Here is a 20,331-nt window from a genome sequence, read left to right on the forward strand (position 1 = left end):
AGCTCTTTAACTTTTCAGACTTCAAATTTCAGAGTTATCAAACGCCACCTAACATTTGTTTACTCTGATCCCTACACCCTGAAAAAATACACAAGAACAGAAGTCAACAAGGCAGTAAAACGGTTAATATCATAAAGCACATGGCATATGTAATGTAAATTCTTACTCAACCAAAACTCCTGGACAGGTCATTGCCAGCACCAAGTGGAATGATTCCTATTGGAGGAACTGGTTCTCAGTTGTCAATTTATATGTTCATTTGAAACAATATAAGCTTGTCAATTTCATCCTCCTGAAATCATATTTTTTTCTTACAAAGAATATAAACTAATAATGCAGCATCTCAAACAGTTCCCAAGGATATTGTACATTCATTAATTAAGTATAGTGGCACCATAGATTTTTAAGGGACCTAGAGAAAATGTTCTCTTATGTTTACAGTTTTTTTGGGCCTTGTTCATTTCTTCCTCTTCCATTAGATTCTGTGTATTGTGGGGGAGGGGGAGACTAGATAAGAAATACTGGGTGGATATCTCAAATACATCTTACCTTGTTAAGGAACTGGAAAAGTGTAATGAGTAAAATGACATAATAAACTTTACAATCATTGAATATTTAGGTCACTAGATATTTTTGTTAACCACTTTGAAAACTTAATATAAGAATCAGAGGTTCAATTTCGATTGCACAAAAAGAGGACCAGCAATGAAGCAGAGGAAAAGCAAATGATATTGAGATATTTGCACCATAAAGGTGTAAACCTGGGCTTATTGAAAGCCCAAGTTTTTCCAAGATAGAAACATAAAATAAGAAGAATCTATTTATGATAATAGGTTGAAAATCTAAAGCACAAAAAAGTCCTTAAAAAAGAAAGGACAAAACAGATATATAGATAGCCAAAGCAATAATGATCTTAAGACATCATTCAATCTAATGAGCCAAAGTTAAAGCAGTAATTCTCATCAACCTTATTGATCTTATATGCAGGTGAACCTTTTCCCTTTTTTGATGGGTAACGGATCACAATTTATTGAGCGATAGAAAGATATATTGTAGAGTACAGCAAAGTCACAATAAAAAAGGTTGTTACCCACCCACTTCTGGATACAAAAAGAGGTATCCCTTTTGTACCCTCCTACACATACAAATTACAAACTATCCTAGATAGTCAGAACAAGCATAATAATACCCAAAGTACTACCACGGGATCTGAATTGCATTATAGAGCAGCTATTGCCAAATTCAGAAAACTGAAGACAAGTGATCAAGGCTTTTCAGGCCATTGGCTGCCTGTGATTGTTCCATCAGCAGAGTTCTCTAATCCAGGAATCTGTTTGTTGTCTCTCCCTTTGCTCAAAGTATTGTTTTGACACTAAAGAAGCCAACACAAAGCAAAATTAGGACATTTAAAGTCTGAAGCACCTTAACCATGAGGCCTGCTTTCACCTCACAATGAAGATTGATGTTTGTGGTTCTAATCAGAATACTCTAACTTCCAGTAACTTAAACCCTGAAATGTGATTCACATTCACAGAGTTGGGTACCTTGCTGTGCGCTTTCTGTGTCAAAAAAGTGTGAAAACAAAGTTCTTTCATCTGTGTGTCTGTTATTTTAGTGTGTGTGTTTATGTGTGTGTCAGAGAGAACACCATCTTTACCCAAGATGTTTAAAAAACTGGTACAAACAAATAATGCTAGCGAGTAATATTCTTCTAATATTAATAAATTTTCCTAGTTTTCATCCATGAAATATCACAAAAGTATTATACAGTTGATTCTCTTTCCCACATGGCCTAAGAATGCTGTGGTTCTTTCTAGATTTTGATACTTATTTTTCTGTAATGAATCTTCCTTGAAAGGTCCAATTTATCAAAGTTTGTGATGACTGTTTTATGCTTGATGAATATCTTTCTAAAGCATCCTAGAGAATTATTTTGACCATGAAAGTTTCTACTTTATTTATTTTAAGTTCTATAATAACTTGTTTTCTGTCTGGGAATAAATATCACATTATGCCATATTCTTTACAAAAAGCAACAAAGCACTTCAGCTACCTATCAAAAGAAGAATAAAAAAAAAAAGAAGTGGATATTGTATAAGAAAGTCATGTGATCTAGAGAGCCAGGAACTACTGCTTTCCTGCACTTGTTTCACTGAACAATCAATGTGTCATAAGTGTTTCATTACACATGTTAAAGACCTGTACATGTGAGAGTAACTGGGTTTTACAGTCATGAACACCTGTCACTGTCATACGCTGATTACATAATGCAGCAAGTGTGGAGGAAAAGTGCAGCAGATCTGGATTCTGTCGTCTATGTATGAGAAAGTCTTAAATTCGATGTGATAACATGTGTTTTCCATCAGCCAATGATCCTAAAGTGAACTCCATTCATCTAGTTTCTTGCCCAGCTCAAACATGGAATTGATCATGATAAGGCCTTATTACAGTACTGATTCTCCAAGCACATTTTGATGTGTTTTTTAAGGTCTGAACAGACATAATTCTGGCCACTTGATGGATCTACCTTAATACCAAAAAAAAAAGTCCTGCAAAACTGCAACAGCTAAAAGAGTACTGGCATTTACTGGTCTGGTTGAGAATAAACCGAACTTTTAGATTACTGACCAACAGCTGAACCCAACAAGGCAACAACACCCTAAACCTGATGGTGGTAAGGGAACCATCAACTCAATTAGACTCAGCCTTGATCCCAACTTAATTTCAGCTAGACACTGAAATTAAAGACCACATATACTAATATACCTAGAAAAAGGTATGGATTCAACTTCCTTTACCTCAGAGTTTGCCCCACATCTTCGCACCCTTTACCTCTTTTTTTTTTCTTATTCCTTTCAGACCCCTAGATAGTGGAATGTGTATGATAAAAATACCTTGGGAGGAGATGTATCAGGTTGTGATTGGCTCTCTAAGAGGATCTGAACTCATTGTCTATGTCATTTTCTGCATATATCATTTTGTCCACTAACTCAAAAAAAACTATGCAACAATATTGAGAAAGTTATGCTTTAGAATGTACATCCAAATTCAGCAATGTGGGAAATGTGCTTTTCTGTTATACATCCTTGGGACAAACTTGTGAACTTCGAGGTTTCATGATGCTCTTCTTATGGCAATGCTTCTTTTTGAACTGGTGAAGTTGCTTTACTTCATAAACTTTAGAGACAATAAGGTTTTCTCGATTAAGATTTACCTTTTAATTATTTTTCGTGTGGACGAATAAAAGATGTGAGATGAAGTACAGAAATAGGAGATTCACTGTCATACAATGTTTGCAAGGCTTTGATTTGCAATCAGGTGGAGAGGTCTGATATAGGGGGGTTTGAGGCAATCCTATTCGGTTATTCCTCCAAGGGGAGAAGCCCCTGTTGGTTTGGACTTTGGACAACATTCTCAATTTCTCATGTCAGACAATTTAAAGAAAAGGAGGTTACAAATGGGAAGTGTTATGCTGCATGTGTAGAGAGAGTAGATTTCAGGCACCTTTTTCACTTTCTACAGTAAGACAGCATTTCTGTGGAGATTCTTCTTTTCATCGTCTTGGGTGCAATTGTTGCTTCAATATAGTCGTAAGGGAAACTTTCTGATTGGCCATGCAAATAAAGGAAGAAGAAAGGCAAATTATTTTTGACTTGCATCTAATTTGCTATTTATATGGGGGGATTTGGAAGGAAAGTGAATTTTTTCAAAAGAATGAAATATTGAAAAGATCTGTGCTGAAACATGGATATGATTGTGGATTGGCTGTTATTCTCAGATGTGTTCCAAAGATTCTTTTGATCTACTCTTGAATAGGTTATTTTATTTTTGAATAGGTGAGTTTATTTTTATATGGGGATGGTGTTGTCCGCTGGCATATGATGAACCTCATCCCAGGTCCCACAACTCAAACGTAGGCTACTTTCCTCACCAGTTACACAATTGTCAGAAGACAGGCTACTTTCCCACAACTCAAACATAAAAAGCTTATCAGAAGAGTCGTTGCTGTCGTCACCCAACCACCATTGTAAATCGCCAACCATAGTACCATTATGGTTCTACTTACACAGTTACACACTTGCAAGTTGCAACGGCCATCCTCCAGCATGCAATGCAAGTTTACAAGCCCTCTGTAAACTTAAAAGCATCTAAGATTCTCTCTTCAAGGGCTTCATCAATAAACGTGTGGTGAACAAGAATCCATAAATATGCCCGTCTTACTAAGCAAGATTACGATAGGGAGGACGCAAGGAAGTCCAGAAATCTGTATCAACGGAAAACTATATATAAAATAGAAGTTTGGACTTTGGGGTTTAACAAGTGAACAAAAAAGTCACAGACAGAGAAGACCCAAATTAGACCCAAAAAACAGAGAACCACTGCATTAACAGGATGTTGTATACCCTATTGCTCTCTGAACCCCCACCTCTATTGCTTGCTTTTATAGAAAAATCACACCCGCATATCCACAAGTCGTGTCGTAAAGAGGCCTAATCGACTTCCTCCATCTTGCTCTCCTCGTTTCCATCCTCCTCCAGTGGCGGCATATCAGTGTCATCTGCTCCTGTCTCCTCCTCATCAATACTCAGACCCAATTTCAGCATCCTGTGAATTCTCGAAGCAAAGGTGTTTGGATCGTCGAGGCTGAACCCGGAAGTCAGCAGAGCGGTTTCAAAGAGCAAAAGCACAAGATCTTTGACCGACTTGTCGTTTTTGTCAGCCTCAGCCCTCTTTCTCAGCTCCTCCATGATGCCATTATCGGGGTTTATCTCCATTGTTTTCTTGCTGGACATGTAAGAGCTCATGCTGCTGTCCCTCAATGCTTGTGCCTTCATGATCCTCTCCATGTTCGCTGTCCATCCATACTCGCCTGTAACCAAGCAGCAGGGCGAATCGACGATCCTGTCTGATACTACAACCTTCTCCACCTTATCTCCCAAAATCTCCTTGATAGTCTTGCAGAGGTTCTCAAACGACTTCTTTTTCTCCTCTTTCTTCTTCTTTTCTTCCTCCGACTCATCGTCAAGTTTCAATCCTTCCTTGGTGGCCGAAACGAGCTTCTTTCCATCATACTCCTTCAACTGCCCAACTGCATACTCATCAATGGCATCAACCATGAACAGCACTTCATACCCCTTCTTCTTGAGGCGCTCCAAGAAGGGAGAGTTCTCAACGGCTTTCTTGCTCTCACCGGTAATGTAATAGATATCCTTCTGACCCTCCTTCATTCTGGTCACGTAGTCCTTCAGGCTCGTCATCTCTTCACCACTCTTTGTAGAGTGGTACCTGAGCAGATCAGCTAGCTTTGCCCTGTTTTGGCTGTCCTCATGGATACCCAACTTCAAGTTCTTGGAGAATGCCTCGTAGAACTTGACATAGTCGTCTTTGTTCTCTGCTATCTCGGTGAACATTTCGATGCACTTCTTCACCAGATTCTTCCTGATGACCTTAAGAATCTTGTTTTGTTGAAGCATTTCACGAGAGATGTTGAGTGGCAGATCGTCAGAATCGACAACACCCTTCACAAATCCGAGGTACTCGGGGATGAGTTCCTCGCAGTTGTCCATGATGAAAACCCTGCGGACGTAGAGCTTAATATTGTTCATCTTCTTCCTCGTGTCAAAGAGGTCGAACGGGGCTCTCTTGGGGGCGAAGAGAATGGCCTTGAACTCGAGCTGCCCCTCAACAGAGAAGTGCTTGACAGAAAGGTGGTCCTCCCAGTCGTTGGTCAGGCTTTTGTAGAAGGAAGCGTATTCATCCTTGGTGATCTCCTCCGGCTTGCGCAGCCAGATAGGCTTCTGCTTGTTGATCAACTGCCACTCGTGGGACACCTCCTTAACCTTCTTCTTCTTAGACTTGGTCTCTTTCTCCTCGTCAACATCTTCGACATCCCCTTCCTCTTCTTTTTTGGTTTCCTCGTCTTCATCGTCGCTGATCTCCTTCTCGGTAGTCTTCTCCGTCCAGAGATAGATGGGGTAGCTGATAAATTCAGAGTGCTTCTTAACGAGGTCCTTCAACCTCCTCTCTTCCAAGTACTCCAACTGCAAAAGGATACAACCAAATTTTATTTTAACTTGTGTAGCCAGAGACGACCCAACAAATTAATGTTCCCTAATTCATCACTCGATTCGAGAATAATTTGATCATCTCTTGACTAGACACATACCTGGTCTTCCTTGAGGAAGAGGGTGATCTTAGTTCCCCTACCCAGTTGCTCTCCGTTAACATCCCTGGTGACGGTGAAGGAACCACCCGCTTGTGACTCCCAAATGTACTGCTCGTCATCGTTATGCTTGGTGGTCACTATAACCTTCTCCGCAACGAGATACGCCGAGTAGAACCCCACACCGAACTGTCCAATCATACTCACATCAGCCCCTGCTTGCAATGCCTCCATGAATTCTTTGGTTCCGGACCTCGCAATTGTCCCCAGATTGTTGACCAGATCTGCCGTAACGAACGATTTAGGTTTATTTAGAACCAATATAAAAGCCAAAATCAACCTCTAAACAGCAAAAACAGAGAATCAGTAACAGAGTTAACCATATTTGTGAACTCCTCTCCTCCCTACCTGCTTTGGTCATCCCAATACCACTGTCAATGATCGAAAGAGTCTTGTTAGCCTTGTCAGGGACAAGCCTAATGAAGAGCTCTGGCTGCGCATCAAGTTTGCTCTTGTCCGTCAAACTTTCGAAACGGACCTTATCCAACGCCTGCACCGAGCAAACACATTAGCAATCAGAACTATAAACCAAAAAAAAAAAAAAAACAATTTGTAGCAACTAAGTTCGAAGAAAGAAGCCATGTACTCACATCAGAAGCATTGCTAATGAGTTCTCGAAGAAAGATCTCTTTGTTGCTGTAGAATGTATTGATGATCAGGCTGAGAAGCTGGTTGATCTCGGCCTGGAATGCGAAAGTCTCCGCATCGCCCATCTGGACATCCGCCATGGCTCCGCCAACGGAACTTAAACCCGGACAATTACACACAGAACTCGTCGATCAAGAGAGAAGAAGAAGGTAGGGTTTCGCTCGCAAGAATGCGCAGAGAAATTGATTTCGATCAAGCTGGGGGCAAAGAAAGCACAAGGGAAAGGTATTTATATTCCTAACTGAGAGTTTCTGGGTTCTTCTTCCGATGAGCTTGCGAGGAGAGGATGGAAAGTCTCGTTTCCCGCCTTCCAGAATCTTCTATTTTGCTATTTCATGGTTTTTGATTGATTTTTACATCTCCTTTTTGCCAGAAGCTTAAACTACGATTTTTCATGTTTAAAATCCAGAAGGTTCCACCAGCTGTGGCAATCCAGAAAGTTCTTTGCGTGCCACTTTTCGTGGATAGAAGTAGACACTAATCAGCCGATGAGATGACGGACTCCAACTGCTCTCGTTACGGACGTCAAGCGAACGACCCAACGAGACACTTAAGGCCGTCTAATCAAAACGGTCGCTGTAACTGAATGGGGTTACCCGAATGCACGAATGGCGATCTCTCCCGAATCAACAGGAAAAGCTGCAAACGGAACGAATGGGCACGAACATGCCTAATTGTCTAGAACCGAAAGAACCAGTGACAATTATCTCCTGAAATTTCACTTTACAATAAAAAATTAAAAATAACAACAATTATTTAAGTTACATAGGTTCATTTCACTGACATGTTCATATAAAAATATAAAAATTACGGATAAGTACAGATACATACGATGCAGAATTCGAATTCTAGCCCCCTACTACTAGCCCTCTCCCCTATAAACCACATCTTATCCGTGAATTTGGTATCAATTCATATGCATTCCCCCTATATTAAGGCTATAAAATTCTGATATGGGCTGATTTTATCAATTTTTTTTAATAATTAAAAGGGATTCATGTGATACACGGAAAATCTAAAAGATTTAATAATTTTATTTATTATTAATTAATATTAAACTAATAATAAAAAATTATTATTATTTAAGTAAAAGTATTCAAATTTATTATTAATTTTTAAAACTTTAATAATTATATTTTTTATTTAATGTTGATTTATAAAAAATAATTACTATTAATTTAATATGAATAAACATTTTTAATAAATTTAATTTTACAAATAATTTGTAGTAATTTTAATAATTGGTATAATTTTTATTATTTTTAAATGAAATTTTGATTAACTTGAAATAAATAAAAATTGATGAAGGCGGATTTGGCCCCCCAATGGCATTGTGACACATGGCATCTCGGAACAACTAGGTGACATCCGGAACCACTTAGGCAACAACTTGCCTTAGCCAAGATGATGGTGTCCCAGGTTTCTCTGAAGTTGGCACGCGTACCGAATGTTTCGGAGGATGGTCAACGTGCATAGCGGTTACCTCCGAGGATTTCGGACCGGTAAGGCACGACCTCTCGGAATATCAGATGTGGTGCGTGAAGCCTACGCCAAACAATGCCTATATAAAGGCACTAACCCCAATGACACAGGGTACGTGTGATTTTTCTGCTCTCTAGCCCTCTAGCTTTCTACACTCTCAAAACTATTCAGCTCGCATCAGATTACTAACTTAAGCATCGGAGCGACCTCACCGGGCTAGCCACCCCAGGTTCTCTGATCTTGTTTTGCAGATCCATCTAACTCGTCGTCCGACTGGAAGTCAAATCATCCTCCAATAGGGAGCAGTCAGTTCAACACCTAACCTACCTAGCTCAGCCCATTCAGTTCGGTACCTAACCTGCCCAGCTCGGCACCTAATTTGCCCCCAGCTCGGCACCTAATTTGCCCCTAGCTCGGCATCCAGTTCCTCATCCAACAAAAGTTCTCTACTTCGGCCTCTGAGTCGTCGGCCACTTGGAAGCAAACCAAATGACGAAATACTTAGCCAAAAATTGATTCATCAATTGGCGTCGTCTATTGGAAACGCTACAAAAAGCTAAGTTCTCATCTTCTGAAAGGCTAAGTCCTCTTCTTCCAGAAAGCTAAGTTCTCACCTTTTAGAAACTAAAGCTCCCACTTTCTAATTTCCATTTTTTTATGAACTCAAAGACTAAGCCAGGTCTTGTTTTACAAATAAATTGTAGTAATTTTAATAATTGGTATTATTTTTTATTTTTAAATGAAATTTTGATTAATTTTAAATAAATAAAAATAATTACAAAAAGCAAACATTTTATTAATTTCACTAATAATTAATAATTATATAGGAATGACAACGGGGTGGGTTCAAGGCAGGGCACCCCATCCCTATCCCTGCCCCATAGACCCCACTGTCAAGCGGGTTCAGGGCAAGACAACCACACCCTAATGCCGGGTGAGTTTAGGGGCAAGGCACCCCACTCCTCATCAAGGACGGAGAATCCTCAAATTTCCCAGCCCTGTCCCTAGTATTGAGCGAGTTCAAGTAAAGGTATAAATCGGGCCATGCTAGGCCGGCACGGCACAACCAGCATGTGGCCCGCACTCATGAAGGCCCACGGGGCATCTTGGGTTGTGCCTCCCTCCCTTGAGATAATTTGAAGTGTCGGTTTGGCACAACCCATGACACGACACAGGCCCGACCATGGAACAGGCCAAACTATGAGAGGTCCATTTTTTTTTAAATTAAAAAAGATGTTTAAATTTTTATTTGGTGTGATTTTTTATGTATACAATTGTTTAAATATACAATTAGACCTATTCATGGGCCAGGTTACCCTACGGCCTGGATTGGCCTGACCCATTATTTTCCAGGCTTTGACAAAATTTCAGACCCGTAGGCTTGAGCTCGAGCTTTCTCAAATAAGCACGGCCCAATGCTATTTCATATATAAAAAAGTACTTATGTTATATATAATAAATAATATATATATATATATATGCTTCTTAAATTATTAATAAATATCAATTTACTATTACGAAATATAAAATAGTTTATTAATTTATTAAATTATTACTAAATTAATATCATATTACTTTATAAAAGTATACTAAAAATAAGACATGTACAGATCGGGCTTTAAGCTTAAGCTCAAGCTTCATGCTTTATATAAGGGTTGGGCTTGGGCTCAATATCTAGGCATGATAGTTTGGTCGGGCTCGGGCTCAGGCTAGCACATTTTCTCTTGATAAAGAGGCTCGTGTTAATTATAAAACTATGATTTTTTACAAATTAAAAATTTTATTTAATTCTAGTCTAGTATAAAAAATATATATAACATTTCTATATATTAATATAAAATTTGTTATTTAAATATTATATAATAATATTTACCATATAAGCATATAACTTCCAAATTTAGCTTATTAGGGGTTATTTAGCTTTGGCCCTATCCGCTAAAGCTAGGGGTGTCCACAGTTCGGTTAACCAAACCATGGACAATTTTTGTAAATTGAACCGCTTAACCGGTCCGTCGGTTTCGGTTTTTAACTAATTCGGTTCTTTGGCTATTTAGTTTTTAAAATTTATAATATATTATATAAATATATGTATAGTATTATATTATAAATAATAAATGATATATAATATATTATATTTATAAATATAATATATGTATATAGTTATATATATATTTATATAGTATATAGTAAACATGTGACATATATTAAAGATGTATTCAAAATATACATATAAATATATATACCGATCAATTCGGTTAACCGCATTTTCCAGTTTGGTTCGATTCTATTTTTTGGTTTCTCATGGACACCCCTAGCTAAAGCCATCATTGAACTCCAAAAGTTTGATACCCAATTAGACTTTGAATCTTATTATCCCTGATAAAGTGTAGGCATGGTGCATATCTCAGTTAGACCTAACTCAAAAGAAAATAATTGCTTGAGCCTATAAATTTATAGATATAATAATTACTTAAGTTATAAGGGATTTGTTACTTTTTCTTAATTATTAAAATATTGTTAGCTATTAAAATATTGTAATTGATGAGGGCAGATTTGGCCATCCAGTGAAATTACGACACGTGGCACCTCGTGACAAATAGGCAACACCCAGGCAACAACTTATCAAGTTGGTGTCCCACCCGGGCACAGGCCTGGTGCAACCTGCACGAGGCCCACGGGCAGCCTGCATGCAGCCTGCGCGGCCTGGCACGACCTGCGTAACGTGGCTGACCTGGATCAGCCTGGCACATGATCCGACCTGGCCGACCTAGCCGCCCATAAGACGCCCACCAATAAAACTCGGCATGCATACCCCACGAGCTCGGTAGCTCACCAAGGAGCTCGCCAAAGAGCACGGTAGCTCACCAAAGAGCTCACCAAGGAGCTCGCCAAAGAGCACGGTAGCTCACCAAAGAGCTCACCAAGGAGCCAGGCAGCTCGGCATAGCTCCCCCGGGTAGCTCGCCACTTGTAGGGTAGCTCGATACAGAAGAGTAGTTTGGCATATCGCAGGAAGATCTCCTAACCTAACAACCTAGCCCAGACACCGACCCGCCAACTGACACAGGTGCCAACCTGACAACCTGGCCCAAGCGCCGACCTGGTCGCCTGACACAAGCGCCAGCCAGACAACCTCAAGGAGTTCACCACTGTGCCCCGATTCTGACGGGATGTGACGAGTCTTACTTTTTGAAGGCTTTTCACCTACCTAACCCGCGAGGACTTCAGTATATAAAGACCTCGCCCCCCAAAGGGGAGGGAGGAGGAAAAAGGATGGTAACCCCTGCTCTCTAGCTCTCTCATTTCTCTCCAAGCTCTATGTAATCAGAATGCTAACTTAGGCATCAAAGAGTCCCCATCGATTAAACACCCCTGGGTCCTCTGATTTAGTTCTCGTAGGTCCCTCAGCTCCCGCCGCCTACAAAGGAGAGGAGATCACCTAATGCAGAGGGCAGTCGGGTTGCGCTGCACCAGGGAGCTCCACCGTCCTCTGAGTTGCAGGCCGCCTAGGAGCAGGTCAAATGACGAGTCCACCAAGCAGCTCTCCACCAGGGAGTTCGCCACCAGGCAGTTCTCCACCAGGGAGTTCGCCACCAAGCAGCTCTCCACCAAGGAGTTCGCCACCAAGCAGCTCTCCACCAGGGAGTTCGCCACCAGGCAGTTCTCCACCAGGGAGTTCACCACCAAGTAGCTCATCACCAAGGCACTTCACCACCAGGTCAAATGACGAGGTACTTAGCCAAAAAACTTGATACACCACAAAAAATTGGTACATGACCAGAAACGGTTACATCAACTGGCGCCGTCTGTGGGAACACACTACAAGAAGCTAAGTTCTCATCATACAAAAACTAAGTTTTCATCTTACCAAAGCTAAGTCCTCACTTTCTAGAAATTGAAGCTATCGCTTTATAGTTTACATTTTTTATGAACTCAAAGACTATGAAGAGAGCTAACAGACCATGTAAGTTTACTTTGAATTCAAATAAAGCCTCATAAGTCCTCTTCGCAAGGTCCCCCCTACAAAAATGAGCTCTCTGTGGCTTCCGCGGGAGTTGACGGCCAACAGACTACATAGGCGCCCTTATTGGTCGAGCCTTCCAAGGCTCCCTTGTGAGCTAGCGACCTAAAGTTGGTAGTGCTGCCCCCGAAGGTCGAGCTCCTAGTAGCTTCATGTAGGAGTGGGTGACCGGCATTACGAAGCTGATGCAGAGCAATCATAGCTCCAAGGCACCCACCTGGTCGGCTTGGCACCTTACAGGTAGCTCGGCACCTGGTCAGTTCGGCACCTCACTGATAGCTTGGGACCTGGTCAGTTCGACACATTGCTGGTAGCTCGGCACCTGGTCAGTTCAGCACCTCACTGATAGTTCGGGACCTGGTCAGCTCGGCACCTTGTAGGTAGCTTGGCACCTGGTCAGCTCGACACCTCACTAGTAGCTCAGCACCTGGTCAGTTCGGCACCTCACAAGTAGCTCGGCACCTGGTCAGACCGACACCTCACAGGTAGCTCAGCACCTTGTCAGCTCGGCACCTCACAGGCAAAGCCTACGGGCCACATTACTGCTTAAGACCCTGATGTGTGGCTCTTTGTGACACTAGCAAGTGCACTAGCCGCTCAAGTAATAGAGTAGTGAATAGAGTATCGTTCCCACGAGGACTTATGTAGCAATTACTAGTAATAAATCAGTCTACTGTTATCTGATCAGCCAAAATGTAAAATTAATGAAAATCTAAAATTCTAACTACAAAGCTATTTCTAACACATTGGACTAAACACCTTGTATGCAAGTGAGGAGATAAGCTAAAGATGCATAGAAAAATAAATTCAGCAACTAGTTTTCTAGGCAATTCGAGTAGAATAGGATTCAGCTTTGATTTGGTAAAATCCCAAAGCAATGAACAACCTCTCTCGAGCGCATGTTCAATCTATGCATGAGTGACGGTTCTTCTATCTCTAGCAAGAATCTAATCCCCATGCATACATTCAGATCTAGTAATTCTAGGGCTTCATTTCAGCTGGATGATCATCAACTCAGCTAAATAAACACCAACCGAATTGTGCAAATTATCTCTAACCTTGCACTCAATTCGGCTCTTGATTGGCAGATCTGAATTCTTAGAGTCTTTCTCAAGCACTCTAGGAATTCCAAGAAAGAGGAACACTTCGGCCAGGACTGAATTAAAAATACCAGAATTCTTTCTCAAGTAATTCAAGTATTACAAGTTCAGGACCTGAAATCATAGATCTGATTTTAAAGAATAGCAGTTCGGATCTCACTATTTCATGATCTGAATTTACAGATCTGAGATTGGAAAATAGCAATTCAGACCTTGTAAATTCATGATCTGAGATTTCAAACTAGCAGTTCGGCCAACAATCCACAATTAAAATTCCAAACAAGAAACTTCAAAATTGAATCTACTTTACTCAAATGAACTTAGAAAACAAATTACAGAATTGAATTTACATAAAACAAGCTTTGATTACAGCAAGAAAGGAAAGTTTAATGGAGAAATTACATAAATCTTAGCTGAATTCGATTACCAAATGGTGCAGAAATCAAGTGAGGATGAAACTTGATCTCCAATTGCTTTCTCTCCCTTCAAATTCAGCTTCTTCTTCTCTTGAAGTTGCTTATTCCTCCTCTCTTCTCCTCTCTTATGCCTATCTCTCTCTCTCTTTCTCTCTTAGAACAAGAAATCAAGGAGAGTTTGAAATCAGATGTTGGACCCTTTTTCCCTTGGCTCTCTTCTCCTTTTATAGCCTTCTCCTCAGCCCCTTTCCTCCTCTAGAAAGTTCTCCCATTTAAAAAGTTCTCTCATCTAGAAAGTTCTCTCCTCTGGAAAGTTCTCTCATCTAGAAAGTTCTATAGTGCGGTTCCAGATAATTCAGACTCGATTTTGACCCCGATTCAGTCCGTGTCTATCAAAACTCAAAACATGAAAGTTCTAGAATTTTCTTTGTCTTTCCAACTCATCTTGAATCATCTCAATCAGAGTCCGGATGAGAGAGTTATGCCCAAATTACTATTCGGTGCCGAAATTGTCCAGAATTACCCAATTAGCCTTGTTTTTCACTTAACGCCTTCTTTCTCTCTTCTAGAAAGTTTCCCGCCTTTAGGCTCCTTGGGCTGCACTTTGGGCTGCTCTTGAGCTGCTCTTGATCTGCAAATGGGCCTCCTCATTGCTGGGCCGAATAGGCTCCACTGGAGAGCTTCGGTTGTGCTCTCTTTTTGGGCTTTCCCAAAGAGTGCAGCATGGGCTGCATGGGCCGAATGGCCCTCCTTTGACCTCTCGGCTGGGCCTTGCTCCCAGCTGGGTTGTATCACCTTTTATTTGGCCTCATTTAGCATGATTTTATGCTCTTTTTCTCTAGACTTGTCCCATTTGACAATTTCCTAAAATCAAGCTAAATTGGGGTAAGAATTCACACAAATCAGCATCAAAACCATGCATAAACACCAGAATTTATATGTAAATTGTGCACACATCAGACCCGGTCGCCTATCCGGCACGGACAAAGTCAAAAAAGAGTAGACTACGAGTCACTCCCAGAAGCCTACAGGCCACATTGCTACTTAAGACCCAGTCGCCTCTCCGGCATGGGCAAAGTAAAAAAAGAGTAGACTACGAGTCACTCCCAAAGCCTACGGGCCACACTATTGCTAAATACCCAATCGCTTCCTCAGCAAGAGCAAAATCAGCAAAAGTGAACTATAAGTTGCCCCCAGAGCCTAAGGGCTACACTACTGAACTGGCGGAGACCTCCTCACCTTACTGGCAGCTCGCCACATATAGGCAGCTCCCAAAGCCTAAGGAATTGGATCAGCACTTACTAGCTCGTCGACTTATGCGCCAAAAGAAATCTACTCCCTTCGCTGAGTTGCTCTCAGCTCAGGAGTGGGGGGCAAATGATGAGGGTAGATTTGGTCCTCCAGTGAAATTGTGACACGTGGCACCTCGTGACAACTAGGCAACAACTTACCAAGTTGGTGTCCCACCCCGGCACCAACCTGGTCGGCCTGACGTGGCCTGGTGCGACCTGCAAGTGGCCTAGAGTGACCTGCACGCGACCTACGCGACCTACGTGGCCTGCGCGACCTGGACGACTAGGATCAGCCTGGCACATGATCCGACCTGGCCGACCTAGCTGCCCATAAAATGCCCACCAATAAAACTCGGCATGCATACCCCACGAGCTCGGCAGCTCACCAAGGAGCTCACCAAAGAGCTCGCCAAGGAGCCATGCAGCTCGACAGAGCTCGCCACAAGTAGCTCGGCATAGCTCCCTCGGGCAGCTCGCCACTTGTAGGGTAGCTCGATACAGAAGAGTAGTTTGGCGTATTGCAAAAAGATCTCCTGACCTGACAACCTAGACCAGACACTGACCCGCCAACTGACACAGGCGCCGACCTAACAACCTGGCCACCTGACACAAGCGCCAGCTTGACAACCTCGAGGAGTTCACCACTGTGCCCCGATTCTGATGGGATGTGACAAGTCTTACCGTTTTAAGGCTTTTCACCCACCTAACCCGCGAGGACTCCAATATATAAAGACCTCATCCCCCAAAGGGGAGGGAGGATGAAAAAAGGATGGTAACCCCTGCTCTCTAGCTCTCTCATTTCTCAACAAGCTCTCTGTAATCAGAATGCTAACTTAGGCATCGGAGAGTCCCCGCTGGGTAAACACCCTTGGGTCCTCTGATTTAGTTCTCACAGGTCCCTCAGCTCCCACCGCCGACAAAGGAGAGGAGACCACCTCATGCAGAGGGTAGTCGGGTTGTGCTACGCCAGGGAGCTCCACCATCCTCTGAGTTGCAGGCCGCCTAAGAGCAGGTCAAATGACGAGTCCACCAAGCTGCTCTCCACCAAGTAGCTCTCCACCAGGGAGTTCGCCACCAGGCAGTTCACCACCAAGCAGCTCTCCACCAGGGAGTCCTCCACCAAACAGCTCTCCACTAGGGAGTTCACCACTAGGTAGTTCTCCACCAGGGAGTTCGCCACCAAGCAGCTCTCCACCAGGGAGCTCGCCACCAGGCAATTCTCCACCAGGGAGTTTGCCACCAAGTAGCTCATCACCAAGGCACTTCACCACCAGGTCAAATGACGAGGTACTTAGCCAAAAAAATTAATACACCACAAAAAATTGGTACGTGACCAGAAATGGTTACAACAACTAGCGTCGTATGTGGGAACACGCTACAAGAAGCTAAGTTCTCATCCTACAAAAGCTAAGTTCTCATCTTACCAAAGCTAATTCCTCACTTTCTAGAAATTGAAACTATCACTTTATAGTTTACATTTTTTATTAACTCAAAGACTATGTAGAGAACTAACAGACCAAGTAAGTTTACTTTGAATTTAGATAAAGCCTCATCAGTCCTCTTCGCAAGGTCCCCCTAGAAAGATGAGTTCTTCGTGGCTTCCGCGGGAGTTGGCGGCCAATAGACTACATAGGCGCCCTTACTGGTCGAGCCTTCCAAGGCTCCCGTGTGAGCTGGCGACCTAAAATTGGTAGTGCTGCCCCTGAAGGTCGAGTTCCTAGTACCTTCATGTAGGAGTGGGTGACCGGCATACGAAGCTGATGCAGAGCAATCATAGCTCCAAGGCACCAACCGAGTCGGCTCGGCACCTTAAAGGTAGCTCGGCACCTGGTCAGTTCGGCACCTCACTGATAGCTCGGGACCTGGTCAGCTTGGCACGTTGCTGGTAGCTTGACACCTAGTCAGTTATGCACCTCACTGGTAGTTCGGGACCTGGTTAGCTCGGCACCTCACTGGTAGCTCGGCACCTGGTCAGCTCGGCACCTCGCAGGCAGCTCGGCACCTGGTCAGTTCGGCACCTCACAGGTAGCTCAGCACCTGGTCAGCCTAACACCTCACAGGTAGCTCAACACCTTGTCTGCTCGGCACCTCACAGGCAAAGCCTACGAGCCACATTACTGCTTAAGACCATGTCGCCTCTCTGGCACGAACAAAGTAAAAAAAGAGTAGACTACGAGTAACTCCCAAAAGCCTACGGGCAACATTGCTTCTTAAGACCCGATCGCCTCTCCGGCATGGGCAAAGTCAAAAAAGAGTAGACTACAAGTCAGTCCCAAAGCCTACAGGCCACACTATTGCTAAATACCCAGTCGCTTCCTCAGCATGAGCAAAATCAGCAAAAGTGAACTATAAGTTGCCCCCAGAGCCTAAGGGCTACACTACTGAACTGGCGGAGACCTCCTCACCTTACTGGTAGCTCACCACATACAGGCATCTCCCAAAGCCTAAGGAATTGCATCAGCACTTACTAGCTCATCGACTTACGGGCCAAAAGAAATCTACTCTCTTCGCTGAGTTAGTCTCAGCTCAGAAGTGGGGGGCAAATGATGAGGACAGATTTGGCCCTCCAGTGAAATTGCGACACGTGGCACCTCGTGACAACTAGGCAACACCCAAGCAACAACTTATCAAGTTGGTGTCCCACCCGGGCACCGGCCTGGCGTGGCCTAGCACGACCTGCACGTGGCCTACGAGCGCCCTACACGTGGCCTGCGCGCTGCCTGGCGCGGCCTCCGCGACCTGGCTGACATAGATCAGCCTGGCACATGATCCGACCTGGCCGACCTAGCCGCCCATAAGACGCCCACCAATAAAACTCGGCATGCATACCCCACGAGCTCGGTAGCTCACCAAGGAAATTGCCAAAGAACTCGGTAGCTCACCAAAGAGCTCGCCAAGGAGCTAGGCATCTCGGCAGAGCTCGCCACAAGCAGCTCGGCATAGCCCAAGGAGCTCGGCATAGCTCCCCCGGGCAGCTCGCCACTTGTAGGGTAGCTCGGTACAGAAGAATAGTTTGGCGTATCGCAGGAAGATCTCCTAACCTGACAACCTAGCCCAGACACCGACCTGCCAATTGACACAGGCGTCGACCTGACAACCTGGCCCAGGCACCGACCTGGCCGCCAGACACAAGTGCCAGCCTGACAACCTCGAGGAGTTCACCACTGTGCCGCGATTCTGACGGGATGTGACGAGTCTTACTTTTTGAAGGCTTTTCACCCACCTAGCCAGCGAGGACTCTAGTATATAAAGACCTCACCCCCCAAAGGGGAAGGAGGAGGAAAAAAGGATGGTAACCCCTGCTCTCTAGCTCTCTCATTTCTCTCCAAGCTCTCTGTAATCAGAATGCTAACTTAGGCATCGGAGAGTCCCTACCGGGTAAACACCCTAGGTCCTCTAATTTAGTTCTCGCAGGTCCCTCAGCTCCTGCCACCTACAAAGGAGAGGAGATCACCTCATGCAGAGGGCAGTCGGGTTGCGCTGCACCAGTGAGCTCCACCATCCTCTGAGTTGTAGGCTGCCTAGGAGTAGGTCAAATGACGAGTCCAGCAAGCAGCTCTCAACCAGGGAGTTTGCCACCAGGCAGTTCTCCACCAGGGAGTTCGCCACCAAGCAGCTCTCAGCTAGGGAGTTCGCTACCAGGCAGTTCTCCACCAGGGAGTTTGCCGCCAAGTAGCTCTCCACTAGGGAGCTTGCCACCAGGCAGTTCTCCACCAGGGAGTTCGCCACCAAGTAGCTCATCACCAAGGCACTTCACCACTAGGTCAAATGACGAGGTACTTAGCCAAAAAAATGGACACACCACAAAAAATTGGTACGTGACCAGAAACGATTACATCAGTAATTATTAAATTACTGTATTTATTTAAAATACAATAGTTTTTGGAAAATATCATATTTTCAGACATATTGCAATTTCTTGGATAAAACTAATTAAATGTAATTTTCTACTATTTATAGCTTAAATTATAATTATTGTTAATTGTAGTTTAAAAATAGTTGTTGTTAATTGTATTACTATTAATAACTAAAAGCCTCATTTCTTCATTATTATTCAGTATTTTTTGTAATAAAATATAATTAATTTAACTTTTTAATTACTTTTAGTTTTTTAATTAAGCTTTAGGTTTTTCAGAATTTTTGGTGTTTTTTCATTATTATTTGGTAACTTTGCATATGAGTATGTTTCAATAATTCAGTATTTTCAACATTTATTTTTGCATATTAGTCACTACAAAATTAATTTGCATTTGCTTTTAGTAAATAAAATAAATAAATAAATAAATATCATAGCTAATAAAAAATACACCTAATTTTCAACATTTCTCAATAATTTCTGGCTTGACTATTTTTTAATAATTTTTGATATTTTTTAATAATAAAATACTATTAACTGTACTTTTTAATTATTTTTAGTAAATACCCTTATTAATGTAAAATATTGTTAATTTTCAATATTTTTAATTATTTTTAATATTTTAATTATGTTAAGGTTTTTCAGAATTTTTTGGATTTTTAATTAATTATTGGTATTTTTTATTTTTATTTAGTAATTTTGCAATAAAATATTGTTAATAAAACATGTTCTATATTTTAAAATTTCATTAATTTTTATCATTTCTAATGAGTTCATTATGTACAATAAAGATCTCAACTCATAAGTTATTTAATAATTTTATTAAAAGTTTAAAACTATTAATTAATAAAATTGGTTCTGTATTTTAAATTTTCATTAATTCTTATCATTTTTAATAAGTTCATTATGCACAATAAAAGCTCATAAGTTATCTAGTAATATTATTAAAAGTTTAAATCTATCAATTAATATTTGGGTAAATTTTTTAAACTACCCTTATGGTTTAGCTAATTGACTAAGTGCACCCTTACTGTTTGAAAATTGACTGATGCTACCCTTCCTCACCAGAGGTCGTTTCTAATCTAGGTTTCAGATAAAAAGCAAGTAGCTTTTTATCTTAGATCTCCATTGCCATCGTCGATCTCTCTAGTGGCTCCATCCAATTGAATTTAAAGGTAAAACGGTCATTTTACATTTTTTCTGTCATGTCTAATGATCCTAGTAATGTTTAGACAATTGTCAAAAACAGTAAGGGTAGTGTAAGTCAATTTTCAAACAATAAGGATACATTTAG

General features: G+C 42.0%; 1 protein-coding gene across 1 annotated transcript; it reads right to left on the minus strand.

Moving 5' to 3' along the window:
- Nucleotides 1-4,255: 4,255 nt before the first annotated feature.
- LOC148879823 (heat shock protein 83) lies at nt 4,256-7,547 on the minus strand. The gene is made up of 4 exons (XM_088961531.1): nt 6,814-7,547; nt 6,572-6,713; nt 6,167-6,447; nt 4,256-6,041 (listed from the first exon to the last, which is right to left on the minus strand). The coding sequence occupies exons 1-4, from the start codon at nt 6,949-6,951 to the stop codon at nt 4,491-4,493; spliced, it is 2,112 nt and encodes a 703-aa protein (XP_088817657.1). The 5' UTR covers nt 6,952-7,547; the 3' UTR covers nt 4,256-4,490.
- Between the last annotated feature and the right edge of the window lie 12,784 nt (nt 7,548-20,331).

This window comes from Nelumbo lutea, chromosome 1, assembly GCF_056320005.1.
Source record: "Nelumbo lutea isolate HS-2025 chromosome 1, American lotus-T2T, whole genome shotgun sequence".
NCBI classification, from domain to species: Eukaryota; Viridiplantae; Streptophyta; class Magnoliopsida; order Proteales; family Nelumbonaceae; genus Nelumbo; species Nelumbo lutea.